The sequence below is a fragment of the Chanodichthys erythropterus genome, chromosome 13, assembly GCF_024489055.1.
Source record: "Chanodichthys erythropterus isolate Z2021 chromosome 13, ASM2448905v1, whole genome shotgun sequence".
Taxonomy (NCBI): Eukaryota; Metazoa; Chordata; class Actinopteri; order Cypriniformes; family Xenocyprididae; genus Chanodichthys; species Chanodichthys erythropterus.
Genome location: NC_090233.1, coordinates 4,827,544 through 4,844,484, shown reverse-complemented (window position 1 = coordinate 4,844,484; position 16,941 = coordinate 4,827,544). Strand labels below are relative to the sequence as shown.

The window sequence follows — 16,941 nt, the reverse complement described above, 5'->3', positions numbered from 1 at the left end:
CAAGATATAGTACCTTCAATGCCCTTAGATGGCGATATCGCTTCTTTATTTCAAAAACAGACTGCTGCAGAGAAAGCTGTCTGCCATGAAAAATTTGTAATTGCATTACTCATCACAAATGTAGTGGAGTAAAAAGTACATTTACTTGCTCAAAAATTGTGGTCAAGTAGAGATTAAAGGGTTAGTTCACCAAAAAATGAAAATTCTGTCATTTATTACTTACCCTCATGCCGTTCCACACCCGTAAGACCTTTTGTTAATCTTCGGAACACAAATTAAAATATTTTAGTTGAAATCCAATGGCTCCGTGAGGCCTCCATAGGAAGCAATGTCACTTCCTCCCTCAAGATCCATAAAGGTACTAAAAACATATTTAAATCGTTTCATGTGAGTACAGTGGTTCAATATTAATATTATAAAGCGACGAGAATATTTTTGGTGCGCCAAAAAAAACAAAATAATTACTTATTTAGTGATGGCCGATTTCAAAACACTGCTTCAGGAAGATTCAGAGCATAAATTAATCAGTGTATCGAATCTGCTGTTCGGAGCGCCAAAGTCACATGATTTCAGCCGCTGGCAGTTTGACACGCGATCTGAATCATGATTCGATACACTGATTCATTTGTGCTCCGAATCTTCCTGAAGCAGTGTTTTGAAATCGGATTTCATCAAAATGATCTTGATTTGTGTTGTGGCATTGTGATTTACAGGATTTGACCGCTATTTGTATTTCCAACACATGACAAGCAACATATAGAGAATATGTATAAACTTCATTGCACTTCTGTTTTGTGGGAAGCGGTTTCTGAAACGTATACATGCAAGTTGCTATGGATGTTATTCACATTTTAGCCTCTTTAAATCTTTGCAAAATGACTAGAGTTTAAACTTCCGAATTCCATAGGAATGTCAAGGGCTATGTTGGTCAGACCTTTTGTTGGGCTTAATTCTAAATGCCATGGTGTTTTATAAGCACAGATGGTCACAACACATCATCAGTATGAGAATTTTCCATCACCTTAACATGCATTTGAACACTGTCCATTTTCATTCAAGATTTCTTATGTGCATTTTCAACATGCACATCAAAATAGTTGGATGGAAGCCCAACTGAGATTGTGGATATGATCTGTCACTCCCCTCACTCCACCCCCTTGTTCCAGGGACTCATAATTTACAAATTAAGCACTGATCACTTCTCCAGGTAAACTGTGCACATGTACATGGCCATCCATGTGATGTAAAAGAAAATGGGACCTATCAGACCAACCACCTTCTTTCACTACAAGTTCCAGCGCCGACGCTTGTGTGCCCAGTGTAGGCGCTTTCAATGGTGGACAGAGGTCATTACAGGCACTCTGATTGGTCTGCAACTACGGAGCCACATACGCAGCAGAGTGCAATGCACTGCGTGTTGTGACACATTCCTCCCATAAGCATCATTAAAATTTTGTGAGCCACAGTAGACTTTCTGTTGGCTCGGACCAGAGGGGATAGCCTTATTTGCCCTCATGCAGCGATGAGCCTTGGGCACCGGGCACCAAACACCTTGTCGCCGGTTTGTGGTTTGTGCCAACTCTCTGACCGCTGCTGACCGGGAGCAACCCACAAGCCTTGAGATACTCTGACCCAGTTGCCTTGCCATAACAATTTGGCCTTGTCAGAGTCACTCAGATCTTTATTCCTGCCCAATTCTCCTGCATTCAGTACGGTGATTATGAAAACTGGTTGTTTGCTTACTATCTAATCTACCCAGACCAGTCCTTGTTAGGAGATGATCAACGATATTCACTTCACCTGTGACAGGTCATAATGTTTTGGCTCATCTGGGTTTATATTGTTGTAGCATCAATTAACGTTAATAAAAATGTGCAATGTGATCTTTTATATATTTATACAATATAAACTTAAAAGTAATATAAATATTAAATGAACTTTTATAACATTAACAAATTCTAATTTCTTACTTTTTATAAAAGGGCTTCAACAACAATGGTTATGATTTTGTCACATTTTTACATTCATAGAAAAATTAATGGTAACACTGGTAAGGGGTGTGCATAAGACTGACATGACACCTTCATAATAATGACATGACACGTGTCATGAATAGGAAGGAGGTTTTATGCATGTTTATGACAACTGTCATTAAGTGTCATTCACTCAATTATGTCATTTTTAATGCAAAGATGACATTGTTTGTGATGTCTGTGTTATGACAACTTGACATAAACCAATACATAACCTGTCAGTGTCTTTGTCACGACAACCTGTCATAAACATGACATAGCAGAGGAATTATCAAACTTAAACTACTTTGGTTTTTGACATTAACATTACATTACATTATTTTGGTAGCACTTCAGTGTAGGAAACGCATATATAAACTATTAACTATGACTCAATAAACTCCTAATTTCCTGCTTCTAAACGTCGGACTGGGGGGGTAAAGGGTACCGAGTACCCAGGGCCCGAGGCAGGGGGGGGGCCTTAGAAGTCAGTTTTCTATACATACATATACATGCACTAACATTTGTATAGCATTTATTTACAAATAAAAAAGTTGCTGTGCAAAACTAAACTTGTAGTTAGGCACTTGTTTGGTATAAAAAAAAAGTCATTTTCATGCTGTGCAGGGCCCCACCACCCCTCTCGAATCAATGTAAATGGTACGACCCGCAGGTCAGGTGCTTCTGCGGACCTGCGGTGATTCGTGAATCAGTTAATGAGACAGGAGCTGGAGTTAGCCGTGATATGAACTAGGAAGACAGGGGAAGAGTCATGTCTTTCCTTAAGAAAGGAAAATCAGGGGCTCAAAAACGAAAAGAAAAGAAGATTAAAGAGAGAAAGGCAAATGAGGGCAAGCAGTTGCTCACTCAGGTTTTTGAAAAGAAAGGTGAGCTACAAATGCATCATCGAGCATTGACATTGTTTTAACATAAATATCTACTCCAGGTAGAATAGCATACATTTATGTTCGTACTCTATTTGAATAATATACCAATACTTTATAGTATCACACCCTACATAGCGAGCAAACAATATTTCTGAGTAAATAACGGAGTGAGAAGCAGACGGAGGCGGAGCCTGCGCAGCTTGTCTCCTTTTCTGCTGCAGTTCTCCCCAGAGTCAGAACTTTACATGAAAACACTGTATATTTCCCTCCATTATCAAAATCTAACACCCGCGAAAACACAGATCGTTAGCGCCTATTTTACCGCATTGTTATGCAAATTAGCTCGCGCACGCTCTTACATTAAGTACAGGATTGTTCTCAGTTTAATGCACATCTTAATGATTGAAAATGACTTATTTTAAAACGTAATTCAAAGACTGAATGTCTAGTTTGGCGGTTAGTGTACCCTGTGATTCTATAGTCTGCATTTATTTTAAACAGACAAATAATCAGCAATTAACTTGTACTTAGCCTACACTTTAAAAAGGGTATTGTGACAATAAAGGATATTTTAGCAAGTTAGTAGTACTTTTGACAATGAAACAAAAATATATTAATCAGAGTGTGGCTTATTTTGTTTACATTTTAAGTGTTTTTATGATAAAAATGCAATACCCCACCCATTGGTATCACTATGGTATTTGGTACAGGGGCCCAGCAAGATGGTTTGTACCCAGGGCCCAAAATTTGGTGCTACGCCCCTGCTTCTAAATATAGTTAATTGTTAAGTTTAGGTAATAAGGTCATGCAGAATAAGGCATTAATATGTGCTTAATAATTATTAATAAATAGTCAATATTCTAGTAATATGCATGCTAATAGTAATAAGCAAATAGTTAAAAGACCCTAAAATAAAGTGTTACCATTATTTTATAACAGTATCATTTTTTTAAGAAGTTTGAAATGGTCTATTATCTGACCTTCTGTTAGAGGAAACTTAAAAAAAAAAGAAAAATATTCATGACGCTGTTATAAAATTATTTGTCAGAGTATTGTCACTTAATGACATTTCAATGACAAGTTCAATTTGTACCACTGTACTTAAGCTCAAGATACATATTCATGACACTATTATAATGGCCTCATGACAGCCAATGTCAAACCAACCACACGACAGTTTAATGCAATGTTAACCCATAAAGCTAAATAATGTCAAGTTGTCATGACAAAGACACTGACAGGTTATGTTGTATTGGTTTATGTCAAATTGTCATAACTCGGACATCTTAAACAATGTCATCTTTGCATTAAAAATGACATAATCAAGCAAATGACACTTAACGACAGTTGTCATAAACATGCATAAAACCTCCTTCATATTCATGACATGTGTCATGTCATAATTATGAAGGTGTCATGTCAGTCTTATGCACACCCCTTCAAGTAAAGTGTTACCACATTAATTTATGCATGTTGTAATGTTATGAAAGTTTTAATGTTGCCGAATAGGACCCACTGGATTTGTTTGGTTTTTAAACAGCAGGTGGCAGCAAATGAATATGAAAATATTTCCCATTATGGTTTATAGTTCAGCACGTTGCACAGACTGTCAACCTCGTTTCTGCACTAAAAATACTATTAAAAGTATTCACTTTATATAAAATAATTTTAATTACATCTAAACAACACCTAGTAATTCAACAATTTGGTTTGACTTTGACTTTTTTTTTTAAATTATTATTTCTCACAATGCTGTCTTTCTGTGTCAGCTCCATCTTCGGTTCATCGCAGACCAGCCCGAACTGATGAAGGAGGCAGAGAGCGTGTCTGCGAACCTGGAGGAGATGTGGATGTCCATGCAGACGCTCTTAAATCAGAACATTTGTCTGTTGTCTTATATCAAGAGTGCACTATTGTAAAGCACCTTTCTCCAATGCATTTCTGAGAATGTTGTTGAATGTTTGTATCAGACTAAATGTCCATGCCCTATTTTGCTAATACATATTAAAAGTATTCCAAATCTATATGTGATTTGTCTGCTATTGTCATGGCACTCATATATGTTACACAGTGGGTCTTGAATGGATGACAAAATATCAAACCAAGCCTTTTATTTTGTCACGTAAAGCAGTGACATGTTTAATTGTCCGAATACAATACCCTACATAATATATCTGCTATACATATGCACACACCTACGTCCAAAAGAATCCTAGATCGTCTTCCAGTTCTTCTCATTTTGTAAGACTGAGCAGCAAGGAAGTGAATGTGTGAGATGAGAGCGATGCTGGTGGTTAGCTGGGATTGTGGTTGTTTTGTGTTGAGCAGATACTGAACAGATGGGTCTCTCTGTGTGGGAGCCCAGAACACTCCTGCACTGCTTGAGCTTTAAAGGATGACCAGTCATGCAGGCCAGTACAGATTTGGACTCCGTGTGGGTGATTTCTTCCTCATAGCACATTAAAATTGTCACTGACAGTGGCATATTTGAAAAATTTAAGAAAAAGATCCTCAATAATGCACATTAAGTCAAAGTCGGTAAAGGGGATTGCTGTCAAACGAAAGAAGACTGAAGTAAATGTACATGCTTCAGTGGTCTGGGGTAAATGTTTTAATAAAACATTCTGGTTTTTCAGAATAACTTTAAACAGCAGTTTCTTGTTATGCCATATGATACTTTAATAATCTAACAAGGATAGGCAAAAGTATTGGGTTTTTTGAACATTGTCATATTCATGCCATAAATAAAAACTGTATGAAAAAAAAAAAAAACTGCCAGACACTATTAAAAAATTACTGCAACAATAAATCATGCTATTATTTACAGTAATGAGATTTTGTTTAATTGATGCAAAATATATTAATTGGGCAGTGTATACATTTTATTGAAATTTGTCAGTAATTTTCAAGGCTTTTATGGCTTGTATTTTTTATTATTAATGTAAACAATCTATAATAAAGTGATAAATAATGGCAGTACTTTATCAGTATACAATCCGTACTAATCCATGGGGAAGGCGTCTGACAAGACTTAACCAAAATTTTGCTGTCCCTTAGTAGCTGTCAACTATTGGGAATGTTCATTTATAGGCATTTGATAAACTTATTTTTACCTTATATTAAATATATAAATTAAAAAAAAAAAAAAATAGTTTGCTTATACTTTTATAAAATAATTTTGGTGACCGAATTGAGCCAGACCAATGTAGTCAGCACTAAAAGTTTTATCAAAATTGACATTACTGCATCAACAATTTGGGACAATGGGACACAAATGTAACTTTTTCATGGAAAGATGCTATATTAAAAATTGGAATACAAAATCCTGACACCACTTGAATCTTTATTTAATTGTACATGAATATCATATGCTTTTATTGTTATACTATAGGTTTTTGCATATTATCGATATTCATACTAATCCTTGGAAACGCATTTTGGAGGTGCACTGTTGCTATGGTTACCTCAGCGGTCTTCGCTAGCGTATCCACCTCATTCCTACGCCCCATGACGCTTTGCACAAATTATGGGTGTAACTTCCGTTAAAGGTGCTAAAGAGGATCTTTTCGTTGACTGAGAAACCAAAGACTGTTACTGAGTTTTTGTAATGAGCGCATGCGTAGGAACAACCCCCCTTCTTCGAAGGAACGCCTCCCAAAACTCGTAAACACTCGTATTGGAACACAAGTGTTTACCACCAGCATTCGCTGTGTCGTGTTAGTGGATTCTTTATGTCGGACTCACCGCAGGTAACTCATAATCTGCAGTTGTTACTCCTGTCTGCTGACAAAAACATTGCATGCGGCGCCTGTGGAGTGTGGAAAGTTACTGGAGCGTGCGGTCACGGCACGGCAGTGATTGACAAGCCAGAGGGCCAATCGTTTACGCGATGATCGCATAAACGATTGGCTGATGTTTTTAAGGCCCTACCTCGTGCACAGATGATGTATATTAATATTATTCCTTTCAGTGCACCCAATAAATATCAGTTAGTAAAGACAGTTTCAAGTAACATTGCAAAAATGTATAAAACAAAACATCCTCTTTAGCACCTTTAATTACGAGGATAGAAAGTGGCGACTAAAAAGAGCTCTTGCAATATTCTTATAACATGTCACGTTAAAATACTAACACCATGCCCCATGTCCTAACCAGATGCGATGCGATAGACGCGACGCGAAAATGAGAAGCGCTAAAATCAATCAAAATCCACAGCCAATCAGAAGAGAGTGTGGGCGGGTTCTCTCGGCAAGAGCACAGCAGACAATGAAATGGGAGGCAAATACATGTTAAAATTCATAAATATTACAACATTTAAAAAGTACATACAGAGTGACTCAACCTATTTTTGTCATAGAATACTTTGTTTGTTTGCATTGAGTTCTTGTGCACATTTATTTATTTTCAAGATCTGAGGTGAATTAGCCAGTGTTGTTTTCATTACAGCTAAAAAGCTGGGAACACAGAATGATATTGAAACTCACATTAGACGTTTTTAACATTAAATAAAGCACATGAACAGTACCTGATATTACCATTGGCAAACTGTGTGTTGCTGTTCCAGTTAGGACAAAAACTCCGATACATGGAAAAGATACCTTATTGCGTGTCGCGGCGTCGCGTCGCATCTGGTTAGGACACGGTGTAGGCTAAGTGTTACATTATTCTCATGATGTCTGAAAAGAAATCATGAAAGAAAATTTGACAGTTCATTCAGTCAAACGGACGGATAAGCTTTATTTGTTGGGCAACCTTATGATTTGAAACGATTCATTTCAGTCTTTTTAAATGGAAGTTCTCCAAACCGGAAGTTCCACCCATATTTCAAAACGCAGTAGACTAGTCAGGTGTATATTTAGCCATAGTATTTAGCGCCCTCTTTTCTTATAGTTTATGAAAACGCAGTTGAAAAAAAAAAGAGTTAAAAAGTTAAAAGTTTAAAAAAAAAAATAAATAAATAAAAAATTACTTGTGTTGCCTACATTTCAAGAACATTTTGATTTTGACTACTTTTTAAAACTTAGAGAGATCAACTCATAATTCAAAGTTTTGGATGAAATGTAACTTCGACATTTCATGACAGATTCATCCAGCTATATTAAAGTTATTAATTATATAGACAGAACGTTGTTAAATCGAACTATCATTTGCCATAATGATATTATAATGCATCTTCCAAAAATATACCGGAGTAGTGTTATGTAATATGTGACGTCCATTGAATCCAGGTAAATCACAAGCGCGCGCGCACGCACACACATACTCAGCGCCCTACATAGGCGACAGTAAGACCCAGTGGAAGCCTCGTTCAGAGAGCGACATGACAACCGCGATCAACTGACGCTACACATTCACGGCCACTCAGCGTACATCACCAACAAACATTACAGGTAATGTGAAACACTTTCGAAAATGATGTATATACATTTCCCTCTCTAGATTGTGTGTCCGCTTTTCCCACGCCATTCCTTGATGTTGTTGTTTCTGTACAGATCGGCGCTCCGCTGATAGTGAACTGAAGCGCAGGGGATGCTGAAAGTGACGATGCCCGCCTCTAGAGCCGCTCCTGAATACTGGATCGATGGATCCAAGAAAGAGACGCTGGCGGACTTCTATGAGCTGGAGTCTGAATTGGGACGGTAAGTGGAAGTGCAGCAGCAATGTGCAGATGAGTTTTGGGGGTAGATGTGGCATCTTTGAAAATAAGCATCTTTTCAAAGACAATATTCACTGCTTTGATCCCTAACAAAATAGGCTACCAGAATATTTAACAGATTTAGCCTAAATAAAGCTCTCGCTCTGTTACGGCTGGCTGGTGTGGGACCATATGTTGGTTTATATTATTAACGAACTTATATTTCTAATAAATACTGGTTATTTTGACGAAGTGACAATATTTGTAACAATATTGAGCTTGACAAACGCAGTCAACACTGAAATGTGCGTAACATTTCTTGTTGCAAATAAGACCAGTATCTAATCTATCTAAAGAATGTGGCATTTGTGTATTTATTGTGCCATATTTGTTAAAATAGAATTTAGCTGAAATTTACCTGTCATTTTTAAATATAGGCATTGATACACCTATAATGTTAGTTTATAGGTAGCCTACTGATAAACTTCCACTTAAATTAAATATGAATATTAATTTGCTTATCTTTCTTGCAGTACTGTAATTTTGGTAATAGGGTTGAGCTTGACGAATACAGTCAACAAAACGAAATTTTGTAAAACTTGACAAGACAAGTATATCACATAATATTTCTCACTCCAAAGAATGTGGGATTTGTGTTTTTTAAACCAGGAATTTAACAATTTTTTTGCTGTCATTTAGTAGTAGCGGTCAGCTAGTTTGGAAATGTTGGTTTATGTATTTGATACACTTATTTTATTGTGTTTTTTTTACCTTATATTATTATTAAGTTTTATAAAAATTGACTTAAAAAAAATGGGACAATCAGACAAAATGTGTGCCTTTTTCATGAAAAGTGTTATTAAAAATTGGAATATAAACTTCTAATTCTACAGGAGTATCATAAAACATATTCCTGTCATATTACTGTAGAATTAGATTCAGATTAAAGTGGTGTCAGGCTTTTGCTCTTCTTTTATTGTATTTTATGTAGAGATCTAAATATTTTGGAAAGTTGGATTTAACACAAATTCTTTCAGGAAGGGCAGTAAAGGTGCAATATGCAGTAAAATATCCAAAAAACACTACGCCAGTGTTATATATTTTGTTCACTTGATTACTTACAATATCCCAAATGTTTCCAACTATTTGTAAATCCTGAGAAAATTGCAATTTTAACCAAGGCTCCGGGACGTGTGAGGAGTTGCCTGTCAATGGCGTCATACCCGCGTTACCCCCGGTTTCCGGTTTTATTTTGTAGAAACCATGGAAACACCAAAGACACTTTAATATATTACACGTTTTAATAGACAAGGGAACAACTGTTTTGATATATTTATAGACAGAAAATTAATTGTTATATAGCTCAACATGTTTAGTCTTATTGTTTAAATCAATTTTCTTGATTTTTTTCGAGTACCATGCTTTACCATGCCTCAGAGAAAAACACTATTTTGTCAAGCAGCTAACATAGCATAATCAGATGCAGCTTTATTTTTAGTAAAAGTAATACAGCATTTTCTCCATCATACAATACGTTTTAAAATTTATTGCATGCCATTTATCAACACAAGACATCCAATATTTAATATGATATTCTAAAATCGATCTAGCTTACTGCAGTGTGCAAAAGTGTTTCACAGCAGCCGCCGAACGAATGCACAGAGTAACATTATAACATCATTTCAACACACTCAAATGTATCTAATAATAAACAGAGCTGCGTTACCTCATACTCATGACTGGAAAAGCAGAAGTGGCGCCGGCGGCCTGTGTCATAATAAAAGTTCCGCTGCTCGTGAGGCGTGTGTTGCGCAATCACTCCAGCGGCCTCGTTCAACTCCGGCAACACTCGGTCCTGCTCTGCGTCATACTACAGTAACATTAATAATCACATCCATGAACATGATTTCTTCCAGACTCCAATCCCTATTCTTTTGCACCGTCCGTTGAGATGAAGACCACATGTCCCAAGATTCCGCTCTAAAACTTGGCATCATCAAGCTACACCTATGTTTTGAATAGGCTTCTAGCAACCTCTAGCAGACAAAATTATTACATATTGTACCATTAATTGGTCATCATCATGAATTCATATACATGAGGCAGACATTTGCAGTCTGTTGAAATATTTCAATGAGACTCATGGGAAAGGTACATCATTAGAAAAATGACTCATTAGTCTATGACAGGAGTCATTAGTCTAAACCTGAGTGGTGTTTACATTGCAACCTATTCATTTGTCACCAGGCAATACTAGGTTAGGACATCCTCAAAGTACAAAGTGTTTCCAGGACACTGAGTCTGAAACATTTGGCAGTATCATTAAATCAGCTGAACTTCATAGTGCAATTTGTTTGGCAGGCAATCTAGGACAAGATGTAGAAACCACTTGCTTCCTTAACAACTATTTTTTTATTTAAATAAATTCATTCAAGATATTAGGCAGTTGTCTTAGGTAATCAGAATGTGGTGTTTCAGCCTCTCTGGACTGGGCACAGCACAGTGCGTAGGAGGGGGAACATTCATCGATCTGTGATGGGTGGGCCATGAATTGTTGCTGAATGCCCATAAATTGTTTTTCTCTCTGTAACAATGGCTGCCCCACACTACTATATCAGCCAGTCTGTACTTTCTAGACACTTGGAGAGACACGGGCCACAGTCCAACAGGAAATGGATGCTTATTTCCCTTAAAGGATTAGCTTCACTCACCCTCAAGCCATCCTAGGTGTATATGACTTTCCTCTGTCTGATGAACACAATCGGAATTATATTAATAAATGAACAGGACCAACAAGTATGAAGCTCACGAAAGTGCATCCATCCATCATAAACATACTCCACATGGCTCCAGGGGGTTATAATAAAGGCCTTCTGAAACAAAGCGAGGCATTTTTGTAAGAAAAATATACATATTTAACAAGTTATGATGTAAAATATCTAGCTTCCGCAAGACTATCTTCCGTATTTAACTTACAGAAAAAGCTGACGTTGCGTTAGTTACGCTTTTTTCATCATTTGAATATGGAAGGTGTAGGACTTGAGAGGCATTACACTTTCTTCGTAAGCTGAATACAGAAGGCGATATGGCGGAAGCTAGATATTTTACTTTATAACTTGTTAAATGTGGATATTTTTCTTACACAAACGCATCGCTTCTCTTCAGAAGGCCTTTATAACCCCCCAGAGCTGTGTGGAGTACATTTATGATGGATGGATGCACTTTCTTGAAATTCATACTCGTTGGTCCTGTTCACTGCCATTATAAAGCTTGGATCAGGATATTTATTAATATAACTCCGATTGTGTTCATCAGAAAGAAGAAAATCATATGTACACCTAGTATGGCTTGAGGGTGTGTAAAGCTTGGGGTAATTTTCATTTGAAGGTGAACTAATCCTTTAAGGGAGCATGAATATATAAATGCTTTGGACATGTTGTATAGTAAAACAATATTCTTCCACTGAATGAAAAAATGTATGCTACAAAAATATTGTTTTGTTTTTCACAAAGTAAAAATTACATTTGGTGGAAATGAATAAGGCCTAATTATAAAGCTCCTGTGAGGTTTCATGGCAGATGCTGAACAATTGCAATCAAGGTGTCTAATTTGAGGAACGGAAACCCAGCTCATGAACGTATTACAGCACAACACCCGTATATGGAGCTGGTACAGCGTGCGGAAGCAAGACAAATGAATTTTGCCATCCGCACAGCTGAGAGTGATGCTTATCTCCAGGCACTTAAAGATAAATTCAGTTAATGCAATTAATCTTGGAATAAAAGAATCATGCATCTGTGCTGACGGGGGTAATATATCTGTTGATGTGATTACTTACCGGACAGCGCTGAGGCACAACACTAGAAATGAACCCAGATTTTTAAATTTTCTGGAAAAAATGCGAGTGGTTCTTGCCTGTGCAAAAATCACTGCCAAGATGCTAGTGGTTTCCAGGGGATTGCTAGTAACATGGTAGTACAGGTACTTCTGAGAATACCATAGCACCATGGTTCTTTTTGGGACTTTTTGTATGTGTATGCTATTGCTAAGGTATTATGTGTGTTTTTAGCAATTTCTGTGTGGTTGTTCGGGTGTTCTGGATGGTTGTTAGAGCGATGCTCTAATATTATAGCATATTATAGTTAGTTACTTACTGGTCTAAAGGGCCCACTCCAAATCTTTGTGATATTCTGGTCTCTATATATGGCGCGGGTAGTCCCTTCATCCATGTAATTGGATTGGATTTTTCTTTTTTTTTTTCTTTTTTTTTTTTTTTTGTGATCTGCTAGGTGAAAACTGTAAGTCTGATATTAAACATTTTGCATAAATAATTGTGGACTTGTGCGAAAGTTAAATAATTATGGTTATGGGTTTTTAAAAAAAATCTATAGCCCTAAGTATAAGCAATAGGGATGTTAAAGGGATAGATCAGCTAAAAATGAAAATTTGAAACATAAAAAAAAAATATAAAAAAAAAAGTTTCCACTATTTTTGTCTAAAGAATGAAAGTCAGTGGGGTCCAAAACAAAATCATTGAACCAGTGTTATTTTAGTATTATTTATATAATATGACAGTATTTATTAGTATTTTGAATGTGCTAAACAAATATTTATTTCTTTTAATTTTAGTTTGTAAGTTTTAGTAATTTTTCTATGTGCTTTATCATTATTATTAGTTTAAAAAACAGCTTGTATTAGCTTTTATTATTTTTTTCACTTTTAGTTTTAGAAAATGTATTTTATTTCAATTGCCAAAAACTATTTTTAATAGTTAAAGTTTTATTTTAACAACACTGCATTACAATTTGCAACAGTGTACGTGATTAAGTACAGTACAACATGTTCCTTTATTAATGCTGGAACAACATTCCAATCAGACAATCAGATCTGAGGGACAAGTTTATAGTTTATGTCAAGTTTATGCTTACAACCAGGGTTGGGTGCTTCTACATCAGTGTTATTCACCTATCATTTCCCTCTGATTTGGTAGTTATGGGTAGGGTTAGGTTTAGGGGAAGGGATAGGGTTAGGACTCTTTTTTCAAAAATGTTTTCCTGTCTTGTCAAAATCACAATGACCACATTGCAACCCATTGACTTGCATTCATTTTATAGACAAAAAATACTGAAATAAATATCTTATTTTGTGTGCGACAGAATAAAGAAATGCATACGTTTGGAATAATGTGAGGGTGAGTAAATGATAATAGAATTTTTATTTCAGTGTGAACTATTCCTTTAGTAATATTTATGCTTTAGATCGGGATCTAAGATGGATCTCAAGCAAAGAATGACATGAATAGAGGTTTCTAAGAAGTTCATACATTAGCATTATTAGCTCACAGTTGGCCAATCGTTTTGGAGTGCATGGGCATAGATGCTGGACTCTTGTAAATGGGGCCAGATGCAAACCGCCCAGGTCCTGAAGAAAGCAGAGCGAGCTGAATAATGAAGCCTACCACACTCCCCAGAGAGCTACTCTTCCTCCCTCTCACACTCACACTCACTCTCTCTCTCAGTCTCTGCTGTGATTATATAATGCTCGGAAAGTAGAAAACAGAAACAGGAGCAGCTTGTGTAACATACACTTCCACACTGACTCAGCTGTGCATTAAGTGCACAGGACAGCTACTCTTAAGAATCCATGTGATGGATGTGGTTACAATGAGAGAGCCACATCCAAAACATTAGTTATACGCTGTGAGCACTATAGCGTTAGATCAAGATTACATTAATTCACACAATATATTTTATGATTGAAAAACCTTTTGCATGGACTTGTTTGAAATTCACCTGTAGGCCATAATGCAGTTGAATTTAGTGGATAAAATTAAGCAATAAGGTTTGAGTGGTTTTGCTATATTGTAATATAGTCCTGGCTATGTGGTGTATTTTAGACCAAAAACCCTTTAAGACAAGGCATTTCACTCGGCGGCCATCTTTGAAACACCTCTCGGGCATGCAAGTGCAGCTCCTATTTCTTTGAATGGGGAAACATCAAATTCTCCAAAGCTGTTCACCAGGCTTTCGATTAAATTTTCTTATTTGAAATCACCAATGAAATCTGACAACAATTGTCTCATAAATTTAGTGTTGAATCATGACAAAAATGGCATTTTTCAGGCTGGATCAAGCTAATTCCTATATCTCTATAGGAAGTGCACGTCTGACTGTTTCTATAGGAACCGGAGCTTCTAACGGCCGCTGCAGTGAGGCGATGACTTTACCAATTGGTGATTGCCTCTTGCGCATTGCACTTTCTCCCATTCCTAATAATACGAGTGCACCGTCTTTCTATATATAAAGTCTTTGTTTTAGACTAACTGGAATGATGCACTGAACAATCGGCAACCACCTTGAGTGTAAAGCAAATTGTGATTGGTTAGAGCAAGAGCATGCTATGATTGGTCAGCACAAATGGCTGTTATCTGCTTGACTTAAGTAGACGGTGGGTGGAATCCACTTATTTGTGGATTTGTCTGCACGTTGTGATGCTAGAAATGTTTTAAAATCCACAAATGCATGCAGGGATCTATGCACAAGAAGCAGTTTATTTGTGAATTTTATTCATTTTTGTATAAAACTCTTTATGTTTATTTGTGGTTCTTATTCTATTTATTTGTGAATATGATTAATTTTTGTGAATCTCAATCTATTTATTTGGAATAATGCAACAATTCTAACCCCGTATAATTGTGTGTACATATCCGAGTCCCATGTGCCAATCGGCACATGTTATTATATTTTGTAAATGATCTAAAAATGACAGTCATGTCAGACACATTGCCATGGTGCTGTAGTGTGCTAGTCCGCGGATAAAGTACCCCTCAGAGTAATCAGGCTATATCATCACCTTATATGTGTTTCATAATGATCTGTCATAACTGGTGGATGCAGTTGTTTTGCCCTGTGTGTATCTCCCATTCACAATGTGATATTATTAACATAATGAGTATTGGTTGAGTTTGAGCCGTTAATAGTTATGGAGGTTTATGACGGGAAGGGCTCCCATCTGCTGGCCTGTTAGCTTTCAAAAGGAGTGCATTAGAGTTCATTCTTTCAACAGGTCATTTCATCTCCTTTTTCCCGGAACAGGATGTGGAAGTTAAGTGGATTCTGAACTAGTCTCAGCCCCTGACGCACCCATGGACAGTTGAACAAAAAAAATAGCAAGCACTTTCTTTAAACAGCAAGCTCATATCTGATTGGCTGGCATTTTGCAGTTTTCAGAAGTCAGAGTGCGCAAGTTTTTATATATAAGAATACATTTTACAATACAAATTACTTAATTTACTGAACATAATGTTTTGAACACTTAATTACATGCAATTTGCAATTAAAATAAAATGTATTATAGTTTAAATTTATATTAAAATCAATGAGCTGAACTTTAGAGTGATTTTTTTCAGCCACTTATGTAGGGCTTAAGTATGTCTTTATCCCCTGGTTCCTGGCTTTATCTAAGCCCTGTCTGTGAAATCAGGCCTATATAAAACTTCATAATTAATTATATTTTCTAGTATTATATTGTTCATAATTAATAATAAAGTGTACTGCCAAATGTACTGTCAAGCATTTATGGTAAACTAAAATATACTTTGTCATTTTTGTTGAATATGTATGTCTTGTAATTTAAGTCCCCCTGCACTCAATAATTTCATTCCTTAAAACTCATCTTTGATAATCAAAATGGCATATTTTAAAAAAATCCTGTGAAAATAATTTCTTCATGCCTTATAATAACTTGAATGTAACTATACACCTTTGCTTCATTTAGTATACACGGTTCCATGAATATGAAAATTAGCCTTCTCAATCACACCCCCTCGGACACCTGATCCAACTGTAGTAAATGCTGCACAATTGCAAGTGGAAACATTGATTTAATAAAGCAAGAGCACCCTTAGTTGATAAATATCATATTGACTAAACAGATGTGGCAAAAACTCAATTTCCTTATTTGTGTTTATGCTCTGGAGGACATCAAATGTTTCTTTTTACTTGTTTTTGCAGCAGTGAGCAATGTAGCCAATCACAGTCATGTTTGTTGATCTCTTGAATGCAATAGCTAATCAGGGAGTTTAATTTAGTCAGAATCCACTCACCAGTCAAAATGCCAGAGTTTTTGTTCAGTGCTGAGTTCTGCACGCTCGCAAATCCTCTCATTAATAAAGTGTAGACCAGTAAACCGCAGATGTGCGCTCTCAAATCACTGATTGCTATAACACCGTATTTCTGCATGAACACAGTTCAATATGTTTGCGTAGTTGTCAAAATGTATGCACTGTGAGTGTTTTTATAACAGATGCTCGCCAAACAAGCGTGTTTTGGAGAAGTTTGAGAGTATCAGTGGTGGTATATATGTTTAATAATTTTGAATGGATCCGCATAGGATATAAAATTCAGTC

General features: G+C 36.4%; 2 protein-coding genes across 2 annotated transcripts in view; both read left to right on the top strand.

The window, feature by feature from the left end:
- Positions 1-4,912, top strand: part of wdr36 (WD repeat domain 36) — a 50,064-nt gene extending 45,152 nt beyond the window's left edge. The window contains exon 23 of the mRNA XM_067406440.1: positions 4,669-4,912. Within this exon, the coding sequence (XP_067262541.1) occupies positions 4,669-4,818 (150 nt within the window). The 3' untranslated portion in view covers positions 4,819-4,912. The remainder of the gene's footprint in view (positions 1-4,668) is intronic.
- A 3,094-nt stretch (positions 4,913-8,006) lies between these two features.
- camk4 (calcium/calmodulin-dependent protein kinase IV) overlaps positions 8,007-16,941 on the top strand; it is a 53,309-nt gene continuing 44,374 nt past the window's right edge. The window contains exons 1-2 of the mRNA XM_067407020.1: positions 8,007-8,289; positions 8,392-8,538. Of these exons, the coding sequence (XP_067263121.1) occupies positions 8,429-8,538 (110 nt within the window). The 5' untranslated portion in view covers positions 8,007-8,289; positions 8,392-8,428. The remainder of the gene's footprint in view (positions 8,290-8,391; positions 8,539-16,941) is intronic.